The sequence below is a fragment of the Mesoplodon bidens genome, assembly GCF_964165515.1.
Source record: "Mesoplodon bidens genome assembly, chromosome: 17".
Lineage (NCBI taxonomy): Eukaryota > Metazoa > Chordata > Mammalia > Artiodactyla > Ziphiidae > Mesoplodon > Mesoplodon bidens.
The window spans coordinates 20662843-20683498 of record NC_138174.1 but is presented as its reverse complement, the minus strand read 5'-3'; the positions used below and the strand labels follow the sequence as shown (position 1 = coordinate 20683498).

The following is a 20656-nucleotide window of genomic DNA, read 5'->3' as shown; positions in this document are numbered from 1 at the left end:
ACCCGAATGAGCTTTCTGGCCAATCCAATACATTTTATATAAGAAAGAAGGAGAAAAAAGAAAATACATGCGTTTCTGCTCATTTGTGGAGAAAGAAACACAGGAAGGATAGATCAGAAATCAATGAGATGGGTTACCTCCAGCAGGTGAGTGAAAAACAGTGGGAATAAGAAGCGGGTAGAAGAGGGAATAAGAACCGGGTAGAAGAGATGGGGGGAGGGACATTTCTTCAAGTAAAACTTTTTGAATACCTCTGTATTTTAGAACCGTGTTAATCTTTCACATACTCAAAACAACCAGTCAAGTAAATAAAATGAATACAAACCAAACCAAATGAATGTAATTTTGTTTCAAATAAATAACATAACCACACTGAAGTGGAGAGGGGGAAAAACTAACCAAAGTGAACTTTTTTAACACAAAAAGTAACTTTAAAATAACTTAAAAATAACTCTAAAATTACAAAAAGCAATTTTAAAGTAACAGTTAAAATTTATTGACAAACTTTATCAGTGTTTGTGCTATTTATTTTGTATCCTATGGTTTTCCCTCTGGATTTAAAACCATTTCTCCTTGCTGAAGCAATCTTTGAAAGGCCCTTTTAGTTAAGATCCAACGGTGGTAAATTCTATTATGCTCTGTATATCTAACAATAACTTTATTCAGCCATCACTTTCAAAGACTAGTTTAGTTGAATGTAATATTCTAATGTGACAGGTCTTCTGTTGTGTTTTGGTATCTAGTGTTGTGTGGTTGAAACTGGCCATCCAGGAACTGTTGTTTCCCAGCAGGTCAGCTGTCCTTTCTAGTCAATGTCTTTTAAGGGATTATCTTTATTTTTGATGCTCCTCAGATCCATTACTCTGGTATAGATGTGGAATTATTTTTAATTATCTTGCTTGGTACACAGAATGTAGTTTTGATCTGAGGATTTAGATATTTCTTCAGGTTTGGAAAATCACTTTATTGTTTCCTCAGCTGTTGGGTGGATCTCTGCTAGTCCCTTTGGAGATCCTTGATCTGCCCTCCATGTCTTGTAACTGTCCTTTCATGTTTTTAAAAACCATAATCTTTGTCTCTGTATGCTGAGTTCTGAGTGTGTTTCTCAGCAGTATCTTCAAATACACTAATTCATTCTTTGTGTCTTGTTTAGATTACATAGTCAGTTGAGGTGGGTATTTTTTTGTTATTGTTTCAATAACTATATAAATATTTTCCAACATTTGCCACTGGCACTTTGTCACATTTATCCATGTTGTTTTCATATCCATATTTTAAAATATCATTTAAAATATTTTATTGTTTCATTTTTTATGAGTATTGTTTCTTCAGAGCTCTTGCTGAGAATCCTCAGAACACTTATTTTTAAAGTCTGTGCCAGGCTGCCCTAGAAGTTTAATTGTATTTGGGGTGATTTTATGCACTGAGCTTTGGTTTTATTGGCTGCCTTTCTTAGTATTTGATTTCTTCTGTGATTTGGAACCTGGGTTTGTAAGCTCATTGGGAAGCCTTTTGTTTTCCTTTTCTATCTTTCTACCTCTTCGCTCACTTCTCTCCATTTTGCACAAGACTTCAAGCAGCCCCTGGGCTTCCAGTCCAGAACCTTGTCTTACTCTGGTTTTCAGAGTTTCTATGCCATGATAACACTGTGGCCTTCAAAGATCCAGTCACCAGTCAGATGACTTGACTTAGTTACTGGTTTAGTTACTTCTGGTTTAGTTACTCCTTTGTCTCCTACAGACCAGCAGCTATTATAAACCAGTCCTAGGCAGCAGTGGGCAGTGTCTTTTTAAAATTGAGATACTTACAATGAAATGCACAGGTATTATGTACATAGCTTGATGAATTCCAAAAATATGTATACTTGAGTAACCCCCACTTCTATCCAGGTATAGAAAATTTTCATCACTCCAGAAAATTTCTGCATGTCCCTTCCAATCAGTTCCCCCCACCTCCAACAGCAGCTGCTCTGATTTTATTACCACAGATTAATTTTGCCTGAACTAGAACTTCATATGTCATCCTAGTCAGTTCGGGCTACTAAAACAAAAATACCATAGCCTGGGTGGCTTAAACAACAAATACTTATTTCTCACAGTTCTGGAAGGTGAGGAGTCCAAGATTAAGGCACAGATTCAATATCTGGTGAGGACCTGTTTCCTGGTGCAAAGATGGCCCCCTTGTTGTTGTAGCCTCACATGGCAGAAAGAAAGCTGGAGAGCTCTCTGGGGTCTCTTTTATAAGGGCACTAATCCCATTCATGAGGGATCCACCATCACGACTTAATCACCTCCTAAAGGCCCCACTTCCAAATATCATCACATTGGGGATTAAGTTCCAACAAATAAATGAGGGGCAGGTGGGGTGGAGGACACAAACTTTTAGTCCACGGCATATAGCACATACTCTTTTGTGTCAGGCATTTTTTACTCAGAATGTTTTTTGTTTTTAATTTTTTTTAATTTTTATTTTTGGCTGCATTGGATCTTTGTTGCTGCACACAGGCTTTCTCTAGTTGCGGTGAGGGGGGGCTACTCTTTGTTGCGGTGTGCGGGCTTCTCATTGTGGTGGCTTCTCTGGTTGCAGAGCATGGGCTCTAGACATGCAGGCTTCAGTAGTTGTGGCACATGGGCTTAGTTGCTCCATTGCATGTGGGATCTTCCCAGATCAGGGCTCGAACCCGTGTCCCCTGCACTGGCAGGCGGATTCTTAACCACTGCACCACCAGGGAAGCCCAGCATGTTTTTAAAATTCTTTCATGTTGCTGCATATGCCAGCAATTCATTCTTATTTATTGCTGAGTAATATAATACTATTTGTTTATCCATTATCCTATTAATGAACATGTGGGATGTTTTCAGTTTGGGACCACTATGAATAGAGCTGCTATATACTTTTACAAGGCTTTTTTGATAGCCAAACATTTTCATTTCTCTTGGGTAGATATCTAGGAATGGAACTGCTAGGTCATAGAGATATTTAGTTTTATAAGCAACTCCTGTGCCTTTTTTTTCAAGGTGGTTGTATCATTTTATACGCCCACCAACAATATATTAGAGTTCTAGTTGGTCCACATCCTTGTTATCTGATGCAGTCTTTTTCATTTTAGCCATTCTAGTAAGTGTATGGTGGTGTCTATTTGGCTTGCATTTAAATTTCTGAGGTGGCTAGTACTGTTGAGAACCTTTTTTGTGCTAATTGGCCATAAGTATATGTGTGTGTATGTGAGTTCCAATTGTTTGCCTGATTTTTAATCAGATGGTTTGTCTTATTGCTGATTTGTAGGAGGTATTTATATACTCTGGACATCTATATGACACAATAAAAGGCAAAATTACAGATACAGAAAATAGGCTAGTTGTTGCCAGGGCCTGAGGCTGGGGAGGAAGGGATTAACCTACAAAGAGGTACAGGAGAAATTTTTGGAGTGGTGGGAAAATTCTGTTTTGATTGTGGTGGTATTTACACTGTGTACAGGCAAAATTCCTCAAACTGAACTCTTAAGTTGAAGTTATTGCATGAAGAGAGAGAGAGAAGAACACAACAGCTTGATCAGATGGACTCCACCCTGGCTCACAGGCAAATCTCTTAGCTTCTCGGAGGTGCAGTTTCCCCTGCAGAAAAATGAGGTTAATGATAACCTACCTCTGAAGGCTGTTGTGGGAATTCAATGGGAGAGCAGCTGAAAGTGACTGGCAAAACAGGTGTTTAGTATGTCCCATTCATTAAAAAAAAAAAAAAAGATAAACCAGGAAGGGAGCTGAGAGGGGCCAATGTGTTCTCTTCCCGGAGCCTTACCCAGGTCAGGTGAACCTTGGTGACAGCTGTCCTCTGCTTCTGCTGCTCCCAGAGAGTTAGGGGATGAGTCACTGCCCCAGAAGCCAATCTGGTCCTGGGGGATCCATCTCACTGAATCATGACCCCTAGGGACCAGCTAATTTGTACATTTGTACATTCCCCGTTTCTAACCATTACTCCCTCTCCAGTCAATTTGGAACATTAGGTGCAAAAATAATATGGCAAGTGTTTCTTCAAGAGCCGTAACCCTCTGCCTTTATTAAGACGGTGCCTAAAAAGATAACCTCCCCTGTGAATAGTGGCTGCTTTCCCTTCTCTCAATTGGAGCGGGCTGAGGATAAGGGCATCGCCACCGTCATCTGGACTGGCCGGGACTTGGATATGCAGCTCAGGCTTACTGTTAGGTAAGCGCTGAGAGAGTCAGTCAATTTCATGGCATTTTGTCATGAGTTTAGGTGCAGCTCAATTTACAAGTTTCCCTTTCAAAGTCTTTCAGCCATTAAAGCTGCATAATCTTGGGAGGTTTGGAGGACACGTAATTGATAAATGTGTTTTCCCTCCACACACTCTCTCTCATGTTTATTCATGCAGAGCGAAGCAGTTTTAGAATTTGCACAAAGGGTTGGCGTATCCGGCCCCCTGTGTTTCTGAGGGGGGAGGAAAGATGATGCCATCTTGGGAGTCACTGAAGAGGGGGATTTGAGGCTCGAAGGCAGAGAACTCCATCTCAGGTTCTCACGCCCTCGCTTTGGCTACAAATACTGAGCCTGGGAGTCGTGGCCCCAGGAAGGTCACTAGGCACCCAGAGAGGCAAATGCTTGTCGGCTGGATGGTTAAATTGTGAAGAAAGCAGGGTTTGTCCTTGAAACACTTCCATCCCTTCATTCCCCGTTTCTAACCATTACTCCCTCTTATGGGTCTATCCGCTTTTTAAGATGCTCCCCCCAGGCCGCCCCTTTGGTTTTTTTTTTTTGCGGTACGCGGGCCTCTCACCGTTGTGGCCTCTCCCGTTGCGGAGCACAGGCTCCGGACGCGCAGGCCCAGCGGCCATGGCTCACGGGCCCAGCCGCTCCGCAGCATGTGGGATCTTCCCGGACCGGGGCAGGAACCCACGTCTCCCACATCAGCAGGCGGACTCTCAACCACTGCGTCACCAGGGAAGCCCAGGCCGCCCCTTTGAAGAGCACCCCAGGCTGTATCCCATTGGTTCTCAAACTTGACTGGTAATTAGAGTCACCTGCGTATCTTTTAAATCTCCAGCTGCCCTGGCCACACATCAGATCAATTATATCAAAACCTCAGAGGGCGGGGCATAGACACCAGCTTCTTGTAAATCTCCTGAGACGATTCCATTGTGCAGCCAGACCTGAGAACAGCTGGGTTGGACTAGTGCTTCTCCAGGGGTGGCCTGTGAGTCCCAGAATCTCTGAGAGTATTTGTGGAAAATGCAGACTCCTGGACCCACCAGCCCTCTAAGCACTCAAGGTGGGATCTGGAAAGTCTGTGTTTTAACAACTTCCCCAGGTGATTCTCAAGCACACTTGAGTCTGAGAATCAGCTCTAAACCTTTCTCTGGTCCATCTGTTTCTCATGATATGGCAATTTTCCCTTTCCTTCAGCCATACTAGTCTTTCAGTTCCTCAAAGATAACCATCTTCTTCCATCCTCTGGACCTTTGCATATTATAGCTGTTTATCTGGAAGGCACTTTGCTCTCTCTTTGCCATTAGGAAATTGGCAAAGATAACAATGATGAAGCTATAGCCCTAGAAAGTCATTGTAAAGTGCATGTTTTGGAGAAGAAAAGAGTGGGCACTGAAGGGCCACAATCCCCTCCCCCTGGTACAGTTTGGTTTACTAAGTCAGCTAGCTGTCACTGGAAGTCATAGAGACGTTGCTCCAGAGATGGTGGGAGAAAAGTCAGTAGGTTTGATGGAGGTATTGAAGGAACGAGAGAGAAGACTTAAGTGATGTGGCACCAACTGGGTCAGATGCATGAAAGCAGCAGCCCTGGGCAGCAGGTAAGAGAAGGCAGTGCCAAGAGACACCTTAAGTTACCCAGCAGGACCAGGGACATGAAGCTTTTGGAGCCTGTGGCTGGCAGTGGGTGCCACAGGGAAGAGAGGGGCCATGGGGGAGAGGGACAGCAAAGGACAAGGCTGGGTGATGGGGGATATACCCAGGTGGAGGGCAGAGCCACTTTGGCTACCTCCAATGAACAATGATGATGGGGAAATGCTAGTGGAGGGTTTTTTCAATCTCTCAAATCTAGTGTTACTGGGAAAGTGTAATCTAATTTAAAGTTGGTTCAAATGCAACTGACTATCAACTGCAGATCTTCTCTTAGGACAGTGTTTCTCAAACTTTAATGTGCACATGAATTAAGCGGTGATCTTATTAAACTGCAGATTCTGATTCAGTAGGTCTGGGGTGGGGCTGAGATTCTGCATTTCTAACCAGCTTCCAAGTGCCCCTGGTCTTAGCCCCAAACTTAGAGCAAGGAGGTCTGAACATGCCGACTCTTAACAGTGGGCCCGTGGTCTGGCCCAATCCAAAAGTGCCTGCTGAATCATTAACTTTTATGTTGTATTGCACAGAGCTTTAGAATTAAATATTTGCATGCATTCCAATCCTCCAAAAAGTATACATGCTAGCTCTGTATTAACCAGAATACTTATTGAAATGGAACTCCCCAATTTTGACATGCCAGATAATATAAAAATCCCTGCCATTTGGCCGACCTCTCTCTGAGTTGTTAAAGGTGAGATGGTGGGTGCTGACTAGCTTATCCGTGCTTTTGTGTCTGACCTAAGGTGGGTTATTAAGTATGTGTAGACTTTAGACATGAGAAAACATTTACACAATTTTCCTTTTCCTTTTTTTTTTTTTTGGTCACCTACACACAGCCGCAGTTGGTAAACTCTGCCTTCTGGAAAATAGGGGGTGAGGACACCGTGGAAAGAGCAGTCCTTGGCAGCTGAGAGTTTAATTCCTGGAATTTTATTAGGAAACTGTCAAAGGAACTAGATTTCACAAGAGGGTCGGTCAGCACTGCTGACTTGTGCTGAGCATCAGCTCTGGTTACTGGATCATGAGGCCGGCAGAGACGTGCCATGTCAAGCTCACTAAGAGAGCACCGCCAGCATTTCATCCAAGCGCACTGGTACACTGGGGGGTCAGGGCGGGGGACAGAGAGCAAAGTCGATGATATCTTGGCAGCTGCTGAATGACAACAGGTACAGTAACTGCAGGGAAGGTGGGCCTCAGGGCCGCCCAGGGACACTGGGAGCACAGGGGAATGTCTCTCGTGCATTAAGCATCAGTCTGAGATGGGCTGGTGTAAGGTGGGCTGAGTTTCCATTCTTTTTATAATCGAGACCACAGTTGTGCTCCAAGGGACAGACTAGATTGTGTGTGCGTTTAGGTGGACAAAATCACTAGATTGGCTGAGACGTGTAAAGCCTATCTAGTCCTATGCATTGTCTCAAGACAGGCTCTAATGGCCTAATTTCCAAACAAACAGGAATCCATCCCCTTCTAAAAACTCTGCAGGTAGGTCTATTTCACAACTTTTCTCACAATGACTTCTCTCTGGCATCTCCCACAGTCAGGAAACATTTGTTCATGTCTAATACAAATCGATTTTTCAGTTACCCAGCTCTCCTTAAAAATCTAGAAAGTGCTTGGCACTGCTGGAGACATCAACATGGTGAGGCATGGTTCCTGCCCACTTCTCATTAGTCAGGGCTCAGATCTTCTGAAAAATGTTGCTAATCCTTCCTTCAGAATTAATCTTTCCCCTGAGCTCCCATACTTTATTTACAAATTTGTTACAGCATTTATCACATTCTGCTTTTGAGTACATTTTGCATGTGCACATTATCTCCCCACTGGATTAACATACTTTAGATGTGAGATGGAGAAGATGGGAGGGGCTCAAGGGCCCATCCCAGCTCAGGGCTCTTTGTCAAATACTTCAAGGAAACTTCAGAGGAGGATTGATGTGTGACTCTACAGTGTTTAATACCTTTGCTAGAGCAGAAACTTAAGTACCTGTTACATTAAAATGAACATTCTGAGCACAAGAAGTGGACATAATATTCACTGTGGCTTTATATGCTGTAGCAAAGGATTGAAACAACCTAAATATCCATTTATAGGCCACTGGTTAAATACAGGTTGGCACATCCATTCAACAGAATACTGTGCACCTGTTGAAAAGATTGAGGCAGGTCTGTATTTGGCAACGTGGAACAGTCTCCAAGGTTTAGTGTGAAGAAAATAAGATGCAGAATGATGTGTATGGTGTGCTAATATTTGCAATAGAAAGGTGTGTGTGTGTGTGTGTAACATGTGCGTAGACTATTTCTAGAAAGATACAAAAGAAATTGGTAACAGTGGTTGCTGACGAGGAGGGGAACTGAGGTTTTGGGACAGAGGTAGTGGTGGGTTGGTAAACCATATCTCTGGGGATAAAAACCCCTATTTGTACAGTTTGATTATTTCTATACTGTAAATACGCCCACCATGGCCAATTTCAAGGTAACAATGATTTAACATCGGAGCCAGGTGGAGCCAATATGAGCTGGCTTCAAAGCACATCACTAGACACGGGGGTGGGAAGGTGGCCTGCTTTCCACTGTAGACTCTTTGGTACAATTTTACTTTCTGATGTCATACTTGGATGGGCTAAAATGTAACAAAAAACTTTTAAATTTAGAAAAATTATCGTGTTCAGATGGCTGTATTCCTTTAGGCTTCTCGTCTCCAAGAGTCTTAGTTTTCTTCCCTTGATAGTATTCTGCTTTCCTGTACCTGTTCAGTCTTTCTGGTCAGAACCTATCAGTGCAGTCTTATACACACAAAAACACACTTAATATTGGTAACCTCTTGATATGTAGGGCAGGCCGCTACCTCCTAAGTGTAGAAGGTGTAGGAATGTCAGGCCAGGAAAGAGCCATCTCCAAAGAGCTGCTGCTGGTGAAGCCAGGACGCACAGCTTAAGCACAAAAGCCCAGCTTCCCAGCAGCTGCGTGGGCGAGTGACACCTGTGCAGCGCTGGATGTGACCCTGCCAAACAGATGTTTTTCTGTCCCAGCAGCCCACCCACGGGGGCCGGCTGCAGCAGAATGCCTCAGCAAACACCTTGCCTCCCACCCCGTGCCAGCCAAAGTGAGGCCCAGCCAGGCTCGAGAGGAAACCTCAGGCACCGCCAGCCCAAAAGATTCCTCCTCGAATCATTCTAGAAACCGTTTCGCACCAATTCCCAAGTCTGGCTTTTGCTCATGACTGGGTTCAATGTGTGTCTGAGAATTTGTGTCTTAAACCTTTCATTCTGGTCTCCTCTTTGTCCACCCCCCTCCAACTTACTCTTCAGCTTTCCGCGAAAATATTTCTCCTTAGATGGCGTCCTCTGTTGTGAGCCTGTCTCACCCTGCCCGCATCAATCGCTCATCACAGCTGTCAGTGGAGTTGTTTATCATCAGGCTTTCCTGATCAGGTGAGCGCAATGCCTGCCTCATTTACAGGTGTATTCCCCAAACCGTGCGCAATGCCTGGCACATTTCAGCCCTCAGTGCGTGTTGGCTGAATGAATGAATAAGTTAGGATACACTCTTACGAAACCTTCAGAAGACATCCAATACAGGGAACATTTTATTTGGAGAGAACTTGAGCATTACTTCATCTTCATTGTCCTTTAAGGCAGTAACATGCTTCCTGGAGGCAGATGGGGGAGAATTGTCTGAGGCTACATGGTGAAGTGCAGATTAAGACAAAGCCAACCGCTTTGCATTCAGATGCAGCAGAAACACAGGTTATGGACCGGGAGAAGCCACAGGTCGGCTTCCTGAGCCCACTGCCAAGGAGCAGATCTGGGGCGATGCATTTTCGATTGCTTTGAAAAATGGCTAAGTTCCACTACATACCACCCCTAAAGAAGATACCTCATTGATGAGCCCTTCCACCACAATAGAGGGGGTCTAGTGTTGGTGCCCAGTGCTCTGTTGCTATTTAGCCTTTGGTAAGCTTTCAAGGAAATTGCATAGTCTATTAGAGCTGCTCAAATTCACACTGTTCCTCTGGTTTTATTTTGGAATTCTTTAACTATCCAGTCATTAGCTCTTCGCAAAGCAATGCAGCCAGTTCTTACCCAGCTTGACACCTGGCTAGGTATGTGTGTATGTGAGTGAGTGTGTGTGTGTGTGTGTGTGTGCTGGGGTACGGGGGTGAGGTGGGGGTCACTGGTCATTGGCACATATGGCCCCTGGGAGCTTGAGGGTACCAAAAAAGTAAACATCGGTCCTATGGCCTGGCAGCAATCACGTGCACTATGATCTAAGAACAAATGAAATCAGAGCAAGATGGTTCCCCGTCACCAGATATCCAGCCACACCACAACTAGATCTAACACACAGAGCTACGTACACGGAGAGGCAGCACCCAAGAACAGATGTTTTGTTATGGCTCTGCACTGCCCCCTAGTGCCTTGCTGCTCAATGACACCCTCCTTGGATAGAACCTTCCACCAAGAGTTAAGCGAGAATCTATTTGAAGGCACAGTATTCAAGATGTTAGATCTGGTCAGAGCCCAAATCGTAGGGTTAAAAACAGAGGGCTTCCTATTGGCTGAAAAAAAAATCTGATGACATTTGGGACCCCAGTTCTGAGAAAAGGCTCTGATGATGAGCCTTAGGTCTTCAGGTTACCAGAGACTCTTGGAGATCCCAACAGCCTGACTGATTGGTCAGATGATCCAAATGGCCCCAAGAGGAGGACGGCCGGCAGAGGTCGGCCACAGAGAAGGCAGAGTTCTGAGAGGGTGGAGAGCAAAGTCACAGGGAGAGAGAGCACAGAAGGGCTACACGAAGGAGGCTCGTAACAGATTAAACGCTGGCCTCCAGAAGCCGGTTTTAGGGCTGGTCTGATGGTTCTCCCCTCCTGGTTCTCATCCTAAACAAGAAAGCAGCCGATTTAAGCTGGTTTGAAAGATTATGTTAAAATTAACAACACTACCTACAGCTTCTATACCTGACTATAATGGCAAAAGCAGAAAGGGTGCCTGGAAAATAAATTCTTTTTGTCTCTAGATTTTCAAAGCAATCAATTCAATAATAAAAAAATATTTGTAAGAGACTGGGTCTTTTGCAAAGAATAAAGCACTTTTTGTTAAATACACGAAGGCTACTTGGCTGAACAGATACACATTTTTTTTTGGAACCTTGTATAATGTCACCAAGTTCAAAACGTTGGAATGGTTGGACTTGTCCCCATGTTTCCTGGGAGCACCCAGTGCTGAGCAGCCAGAAACGCATGTGCGCCTCCAGTCCTGCCCACTGGGCCTTACACCCTCTTCATTCCTTTCCCCATGAGGCAAGCAAACACTGTCATGACCATCTTGGGGTTCACTTCAACCAAGTCTTCTGGAAGGGCATATACTCTTGCTCCAATTTTTCGGGCCATAGAGATGGCGTACCTAAAAGAGAAGAGAGGAAGAATGAGAGGAGCCTAAGCAAGTATGAAGGGGACCCCTGAGGATCACAGTTATAGTCATTCTATATAATCTATACTATATACTCTCTACTCTGCACTATAAACTATCTGCTATACAGAGCTCATTCCTGGTACGGCTGGAGCCAATCACTGGGCTCCTCCCGAGACTCGAGGGCAAATGCTGGCCTGACAAAGCTCCTGACTCCGTCAAACTTGCTGTCCAGCCTCGTGATAATTACCAAATTTATTATTTGTCCTTAGAGAGCTTCCTAGCTAGCACCACTTTTGGTGCCTACAGCATGCTTATTTGCTTGGGCTGTACAGTGGCAGAAAAAGTCATAGAACTGAACAAGAGTGTGTGCCAGGGAAAGTCTAAAGACACCATTTCAACTACAGAAACATTTTTACAAGGCAGAAAAAAGGGGAAATGCATCTGTAATACCTCGACCTTACCCATCAAGTCCTTTCTTGTTCCATTCTAATCCTCGCCTCCATGTATGTGTATTTATTTATGATACTATAATAGTAGAATAACCAGAGTTTTATATTACACATTTTTCACATAAGATCACCATAGCTGTAGCAGAATATTTTTGCTCTGTTTATAGTTATATGAAGATAATTTTTATTAGCTGTAGTCTATCTTCAAATGAGCCCACACTATTACCTGGCAGTTCTTTTCTTCTCCTCATTCATTATCTAGTAACTTTTTTTTTTTTGCGGTACGCGGGCCTCTCACTGTTGTGGCCTATCCCGTTGCGGAGCACAGGCTCTGGACGCGCAGGCTCAGCGGCCATGGCTCACGGGCCCAGCCGCTCCGCGGCATGTGGGATCCTCCCGGACCAGGGCACAAACCCGTGTCCCCTGCATCGGCAGGCGGACTCTCAACCACTGCACCACTAGTAACTTCTTGCAGTGGCTACTCCAGAGATTCTCCATTCCACCCAAAGCCCCATTACTCCCTTTGCTCTCCTGAAATAACTTTATTCTTACTTTATTGATCAAATTAATTTAAGAGCATTGGGCCAGAGCATCCCCATTCTTTCTCCTTGTCCATCTCTCAATCACTTCCTCTATATTAATTATTAATGAAATAAAATTAATTTTTCCATTATAAAATAGAGGAAAAATTATTAAAAAGTTAGAAAATAGAGCTTCAAAAACCAAACAAACCATGCACAATCCTGCCACCATAGCCACCTTTAGGATTCTATATAATTCTTTTTACCCATTTTTCTAAGTAATTTTGTATCTTGCCTTTACAGGACAGTGCTTAGGAGCCTGGGCTCTGAAGTCAGACTTTGAATTTCAGTTGAACCACTTGATAATTGTAAAACCTTGGGCGAGTTCCTTAAACTTAATCACACCCCTCTTGAACATCTATAGGTTCAAGGCCTTTTTTTTTTTTTAATTTCTGGGTCTTCATCCATGTTCTTCCCTCTGCTAGAATAGTCTTCCTAGCTCTTTCACCTGTCCAGCTCCTTCTTTTTTTTCTTTTTTTTTTTTTTGCGGTACACGGGCCTCTCACTGTTGTGGCCTCTCCTGTTGCGGAGCACAGGCTCTGGATGCACAGGCTCAGCGGCCATGGCTCACGGGCCCAGCCGCTTCGCGGCATGTGGGATCCTCCCAGACCGCGGCACAAACCCACGTCCCCTGCATCGGCAGGTGGACTCTCAACCACTGTGCCACCAGGGAAGCCCCCTCCAGCTCCTTCTTCCTTGTCCTTTCAATCCGTCCCAGCTTCGATGTTATTTGGTAGAGCTTCAGTTCCCTTCCTGTCCCCTCCGCAGCACCCTGGGGTCCTCCTTCCACACCATCCCTCACACTCTACTCTAACTGCTGTTGAATTATTTCTCTTCTCTCCATTAGATCATGCTAAACGTCAGCATACCAGGAACGCACGTCTCCACTTTCCCAGACTGGGCACAGAGAGAAGGGCGCTGCTGGGATGAGATACACAGCAGGGCTGCTGGGCACTAGTCATTCGTTAACCCTGGACTTGCGTTATGGGTTGAATACTGCCCCCCAAAAAATGTATGCAGAAGCCCTAACCCCTGGTACCTCAGATGGTGATGTTATTTGGAAAAAGTGTTATTTAAGGTATAGTTAGTTCAGATGAAGTCATGCTGGGGTAGGGTGGAGCCCTAATCCAGTATGACTGATGTCCTTATAAGAGAGGGAGAAGAGACACAGACATACACACACATAAGACAGCTACGTGAAGCCACAGAAACACAGGGAAGGCCACGTGAAGACAGGATTGGAGTGGTACATCTATAAGCCCAATGATGAGGGAGGTATGGGACAGATTCTCCATCCAAGCCCTCAGGAGGAACCAACCCTGCCGACACCTTGATCTTGGACTTCTAGCCTCCACAACAGTGAGAGAAGAAATTTCTGTTGTCTGAAGTCACCTTGTTTGTGCTATTTTGTTATGACAGACCTAGGAACTAATACAGCCTGCTCTTAGAAAGGCACCTCTCTAGGGTAGAAAGGCACCTCTCTAGGAAGGCAAGCTTTCCATAAAGACCAGATGGCAAATATTTCAGACTCTGTGGGCTTTTTCACAACTATTTCAACTCTGCTACTGTATCAGGGAAAGAGCTATAGAAACTACGTAAATAAAACCTGATGTATAAAAGCTGACAACAGACCAAATTTGGGCTCTGCTGACCCTCATTCTACAAGTAAAGCAAATGGCAGTTGCTCTTAAGCTGGAGAAGACTCTGGTCTTGAACCCCACCCCTGTCCATGCATATCCACAGATATTCACAAATAGAATGTTTATATTTGCACGCACCATGTACAAACTCTATTCAGGAAGTCTCCCATAGATTATGATTAGGAAATTGGTTTTATGAAATTACAGGATTGCTTATCAATCAGAAGTCAACTGTTTTCAATTTCAATTGTTTCAATTGTTATCAAGCGTTTTTGTCTTGTTCCCTCTAACACCTGGAGCCTTAAACTGCTATTGCCCAGTATTGAAAATAATGATGATGGGACACAGTACGTCATGAGAAGAAAAAGCATCAACAGTGAACCTAAAAGTGTTTGCATGAAGGCACAGGCACTAGGGTTTACAGCTACCCAGAGGCTGGCTCATCCTTTCCTCCCTGACCCCAGGTTTATTTACGTACTTTGCATTGTTGAGTTTCTCTTCATCGTTCAGGTTTTCTGTCTTCAGGAGGTCATAGTTAATGGAACCTGGTTGAATGGCATCAATGAGATCCAGGACGGGCAGACTTGTACTAATCTTTGGGTCCTGCATAGAGAGAAAGCATGGGTTTTAACAATATGCTCCCAAGTTACTTCTATTTAGCTCAAGGAAACTGAGTGGTTCTTTCCTCTTAAATACGAATATATACAGCCTGGTGTGGGAAATGCCACAGTGTCGCACATGGTGTTTCAAACCAGTGGTCATTTCTGTAGGGGCATCACTAGTAGCTTCCTGGTGGTTCACTAAGTGGAGGAAATCCATTGTCTGCCAACAGGCAGGGAGTCATTCCCAAATAGTGAATGGAAGGAAGTTAGAGCAACAAGAGAAAAGCAGAGAGGTTGATATATAGTATGTTTCATTCAAGTACTGGTTATTAGTAGAGGAAGGGATGATTTGAAAAAGAAACCATCAGAAAAGAGAGACTAAAGACATTAAGAGGAACCCCACGGGCTTCCCTGGTGGCGCAGTGGTTGAGAGTCCGCCTGCCGATGCAGGGGACACGGGTTTGTGTCCCGGTCCGGGAAGATCCCACATGCCACGGAGTGGCTGGGCCCGTGAGCCATGTCTGCTGAGCCTGCGCGTCCGGAGCCTGTGCTCCGCAACGGAAGAGGCCACAACAGTGAGAGGCCCGCGTACCGCAAAAAAGTAAATAAATAAATAAAAATAAAGAGGAACCTCGCTTCATTTTCAGGGGACATCCCAGAGGCGACAGGCAGGGAGAGTGATGCGGGCTCAGTTGGATGGGATTCAGTGAATGCCCCTCTTCTGGGGACCTTAGGGAAAGAAAAGGGTCCATAGGTCCAGGTAGACAGTGACAGCAATTATGTGATCAAATGCAATGACTGCAACTAATATCCATTGGTGTCTCACAGTTTGCTCAGCACTTTTTATAGGTTATCTCACTTACTGCTACAAGCCTTGGATGGAGGCATCTAATCTTAATTTACAGCAAGCAAAGGGAGTTTCTGAAGTTAAGTGGCTTGCTAATAAGTGGTGGGGCTGGGATCTGAACCCAGGTATTCTGACTTTAAATCTTGGGCTCTTTCTTTGGCGTCTGTAAACAGTTTGATGGACACACGCAAAGCTGTGAATGTTTTTTTTTTTAAAGGTTCTACCTGATTTTTTTTTAAAGGAACATTATTTATTTATTTTTTGGCTGTGTTGGGTCTTCGTTGCTGCGCACGGGCTTTCTCTAGTTGCAGCGAGCGGGGGCTACTCTTCATTGTGGTGCGCTGGCTTCTCATTGTCGTGGCTTCTCTTGTTGCAGAGCACAGGCTCTAGGCATGCGGGCTCAGTAGTTGTGGCTCACGGGCTCAGTAGTTGTGGCTCGCGGTCTCTAGGGCGCAGGCTCAGTAGTTGTGGCTCACAGGCTTAGTTGCTCTGCAGCATGTGGGATCTTCCCAGAACAGGGATCGAACCTGCGTCCCCTGTGTTGGCAGGCGGATTCTTAACCACTGTGCCACCAGGGAACTCCCTGTGAATGCTTTTAAGGTGTAAATGCACAAAACTCTGCACCTGTGAGTACAGACATGCCAAGGCAACTGTGTGTCACCATCTGAGCATAGTCAAGTTCAAACACCTCATACCTTGCGGGTCCAGATCAGAACCAATTCTAACAAAGAAACAAGACACAGGACCCGTGCAAGATGCTAGGTCTCCAGCACTGACCCTCTGTAGAGGTAGAATACTATTTTAAAAAATAGAATGGGTCCATTTTTATTTACTTCTGGGTTATGTAAGAACTACCACAAAATTAAGATCAATATACATATAATCGTAATCTAATTTCCACCATTAGCCTGAGCTTCTATCTCCATAGAATTTTTTGGTAAAGAAGCACAATGGAAGCAAAATGGAGAGATTTGAGTTTCACCTTCTTTCCTACTTCCTTCCCACAGTCTTGGTGCGCTGACAGGCAGCGAGATGGCCAGCAGCTGGCAGCGTTCATAGGTGAGGAGGGCCCAGGACTGTTTCTGCAATGGTTAATCGGGGTGTGCTGTGCTCAGTTTTTGAAGGGTTTCACTTAAAAGCAGTATGGGGCTAATTTGACATTTTCCTTTTGTGGTCCTTTTGACCTAATCAATTCCGCAATGACTCAGTGAGAAGACAGGAGAAAATTAGCCCAGAGCATCACAAGGAGCAAAAAATTGCCAAACATTCCCAAGAATGAATCCCCACAGGATCACCCCAGAAGCTGCTGGGTAATGAAATGGGATGCATTCCTGTAAAGTGGCAGCTGTTTTACAGAGAGACGCATGCCCGGGGCTATTCACTTCATAGCCATGGTCAAGTGACCTATAGATACTCTCCACTCTATAACCTCACCTCGCAGGTGAAAGGTGCTTTCCCCTCCCTGATGGACACCACCTGCAATTACTAGCTGTAACCTCAGGAGATCAATGAGCCCCCAGTTTCCTCACTATAAAATCAGGAAAATGGTGGGACTTCCTGGTGCTTCAGTGGTTAAGACTCCACACTTCCACTGCAGGGGCCGCGGGTGGGATCCCAAGTCAGGGAACTAAGATCTCGCATGCCGCCCGAAGCAGCCAAGAAAAGAAAAACATCAGGAAAATGGTAAAGCTGTCTTCATCATGTCTGTGAAGAGGAAATGAGGAGCCCCCTGTTACAAGCAAGGAGCCCCTAGTACTGAGACCACGCTCCATCCTGGGAGCACCCCTCTACTGTGCTGTTCACCACCGCCTTCCCAAATCTCCTTCTGGAAGGACTTGCTCACATCTGTCACCAGCCTCCACTTCGACCTCCAGACCAAACGGATGGTGAGCAGAGGGAAGACAGAGCTGGTCGCTTCCTGTGCTAAGCTCACAGGGACTGGGCACTCCTGGTAGAGCCCGGCCTACAGATACACCTTCTGCCCTTTCTGGGAGGGGAGAGATTTTCATTTTTTTCTTGATTTTGAAGGAGAGGATTGATAGCATGACGAACTGCCTCACCCACCCTGTTAATATAACTCTGAAGGGGTCCCTCTCCGCCATCTTGACCTTTAAGCCAGGAAAATGTAGTTAAGATATGACGCAGATATTATATGGTCAATCAAGTGCGCAGGGCCCTTGAGGAAGGATCCAGCTAATGTATAAAACATGAGTGAAGAAATGTAATAAAATGTCATGCTGTTATTAATAAAAGTGGGATTTGGATACAAGTAAGCAACTGCTTTTTTTTTCAGAAAAAAAAACATCCCATGGGAGATCTTTTAGCATTTTACATTTCACCCTCATTATGTTAACAATCTGAACCATGGAGCTATGCACATTTAAAAAACATTATATTTTACATTACTTTGGAAGAACAACGTCTAAAATCCCGTGTAAAAAACGAGTGGGTTTTTAAAATTAATTATTATGGGAGAGAACGACAAGAAATCTGTCAATGAAGTGGCCTATGAACGTCAAAACAATAATGGGTCATTCAAGCAAAATCAAAACGGGAGGGCGAGCCTCAAAGACCTCACACTGAAGGTCACTCTTGACAACAGAGTGGAAGCAATAAAGATAAGCATAATGCTCAGGTGGCCGCGAGTAGGAGACACGCGTGTTACCTTGAAACTAGAGATGGATGAACTTTTCTCCGCTTCCTTCAACGTTTCATTCACCCAGTTGACAATAGTGTCGTCGTTGACCTTCTGCCCACCTCCAAGTTCTTCAAGAATATTCAGTGTGTACCTGAACAAAATCAAGAATGATTTCTGGAGAAGAGTTGCTAAAGAATTCACTATTGTATAGCACAGAGAACTGTATTCAATACTCTGTAATGACCTATATGGGAAAATAATCTAAAAAAGAGTGGATATCTGTATGTGTATAAGTGATTCACTTTGCTGTACAGCAGAAAGTAACACATTTTAAGTCAACTATGCTCCCATAAAAATTTTTTTGAAAAGAATTCACTATTCACAGAGAGTCGCCAGCACAGAAAAGGTTTTTTTTTTCCGTCACAGAAGATGGGCTGAACACCATTACATCCGAGGAAAAACGAACACGTAAAGACAGTAGTTCCTTGTAGAACAACAAAATAGAACGGTATACTCAGAGTGAGATGCAGAGCGCATACCACTGTCACTGTACAGAGAGAAAGCAGAAGAGAAGCAGGGAAAGGAAAATGAAATAAAGGATTTGAACCAGTGACGCTTTTCTTAAAGGAACTATGAAAATCAAGGAACAATTCAATGTTAGAAAAGCCCAAGCACATATGCAGAAAAAAACTATAATTCAAAAAGCTACATGTGCCCCAATGTTCATAGCAGCACTATTCACATTAGCCAAGACAGGGAAACAACCTACATGTCCATCGACAGATGAATGGATAAAGAAGATACGGCATATATACAACGGAATATTACTCAGCCATAAAAAGAATGAAATAACGCCATTTGCAGCGACATGGATGGACTTAGAGATTATCATACTAAGTGAAGTAAGTCAGACAAAGACAAATATCATATGATATCACTTATATGTGGAATCTAAAATATGACACAAATGAATGTATCTATGAAACAGAAACAGACTCTCAGACATAGAGAACAGACTTGTGGTTGCCAAGGGGGAAGAGGGTGGCCAAGGGATGGATTGGGAGTTTGGGGTTAGGAGAGGCAAACTATTAAAATAGAATGGGTAAACAACAAGGTCCTACTGTCTAGCACAGGGAACTATAGTCAATATTCTGTGATAAACCATGATGGAAAAGAATATGAAAAAGAATGTGTATATATATATATATATATATATATATATATATATATATATATATATATATATATATAAAACTGAATCACTTTGCTGTACAGCAGAAATTAACACAACATTGTAAATCAGCTATACTTCAGAGCCCAGGCAGCCAACATAATAAAGAAAAAATATAAAAGAGTTTCCTCTGTGTATCACAGAAGTAGAAATATTGGGAATACATTATTAATCTCTAGTTAATCTCTAGTTTGAGGGTAAGAACTGCCTTAGATACATACTGTTATGAGAAGTGGGTTTTGCAGGGGAAACATTAAGAAGATGCTTCAAGCTCTTAAAATTCCACGGAGCAGAGAAGACTCACCATTCCCCAAGCTAATCTCTCTCAAAGGGTAAACACAGGGAGAGAGCCAAGCAGTAGGGCAGGTGGGCAGGTCTGCTGGCCTCACGGTTCAGCCTTGTAAGGGGGGAGAGTCAAATTACCTACGAAAGACTAGAATTTCAGTGTGTGTTGTCCAAAATGAAACTCAAGTATCATGCCATTGAGCCCTGTCTGGAGGGCCTCCCTAAAAGAGGTCACCCTCCATTTGGGTGCCCAGGGTTTTGCTCATTACATAATCCATCGGGTATCTTCCTCCAGTTACTGCTTCTGTGCCAAACATAGTTCTTCCACAATGGTTTCCAAGTGTAATCTCGGAAACAGGAGCAATGCCCTGTTTCCTTCAGGTGAAATCACTTTCCTATCATTGGCAATGGGGAGGAAAAGGGTTTCTGCAACTTTTCTTTATCAAAACAATAAAATCCTGTGGACCAATCTGGCATCTAAGTCCTCTCAGTGACACCTCCCCAGACTCCCTCACATCAGCTGGTTCCTCTTCATTCTGCCTTTTCTAAACTACTGTTCCGGTCATGTCATTTAAAGTGACTCTCCGAGGCCCAAAGAACACAGATCAAATTCCTTAGAATGGCACACGAGTCCTTTCGCAATTTGACCTGAGTGTCCCTTGTCAGTGCCTCTCTCATTTCCTCCTTCCCCTCCTTCTTCAAGGCTTTGTGGTCACACATACTCATGTTCTTCCAGCTGCACAGAACCATCAGCAGCTCACCGACTGCATCACGCGTCCTCCTGCCTCCTGCTTCCATGACTCAGGTGTGCGCTCTGCCTTGGATGTCCTTCCTCTCTAGTGAATTTCTAATCCTGAGAACAAGTCCCAGTTCAAGCATCATTTTTCTGACCCATGCAGTATATTAATCATTATTGCTACACTTGCTTCCAACCTGTTTCCCAGAGCTTTAGATGGAGTTGATGTGCATGTCTCTGCCTACCTCGTGCCCTTGGACAGAGTCCATAGACCATTTTCATCTCAGTGCTTTCACGGGTTAGCCGAGTGCCCAGTACATACTGGGTATCTAGCAAATGAAAGAGTAGAGTAGTAGATGAAACTAAC

General features: G+C 44.1%; 1 protein-coding gene across 2 annotated transcripts in view; it reads right to left on the bottom strand.

The window, feature by feature from the left end:
• Positions 1–9436: 9436 nt before the first annotated feature.
• LCP1 (lymphocyte cytosolic protein 1) overlaps positions 9437–20656 on the bottom strand; it is a 58603-nt gene continuing 47383 nt past the window's right edge. For both annotated transcript variants that reach the window (XM_081214419.1, XM_081214418.1), the window contains 3 exons: positions 18065–18188; positions 14429–14553; positions 9437–11271 (listed from right to left, as the gene is read on the bottom strand). In XM_081214419.1, coding sequence (XP_081070545.1) covers positions 11139–11271; positions 14429–14553; positions 18065–18188 — 382 coding nt within the window. In that variant the 3' untranslated portion in view covers positions 9437–11138. The remainder of the gene's footprint in view (positions 11272–14428; positions 14554–18064; positions 18189–20656) is intronic.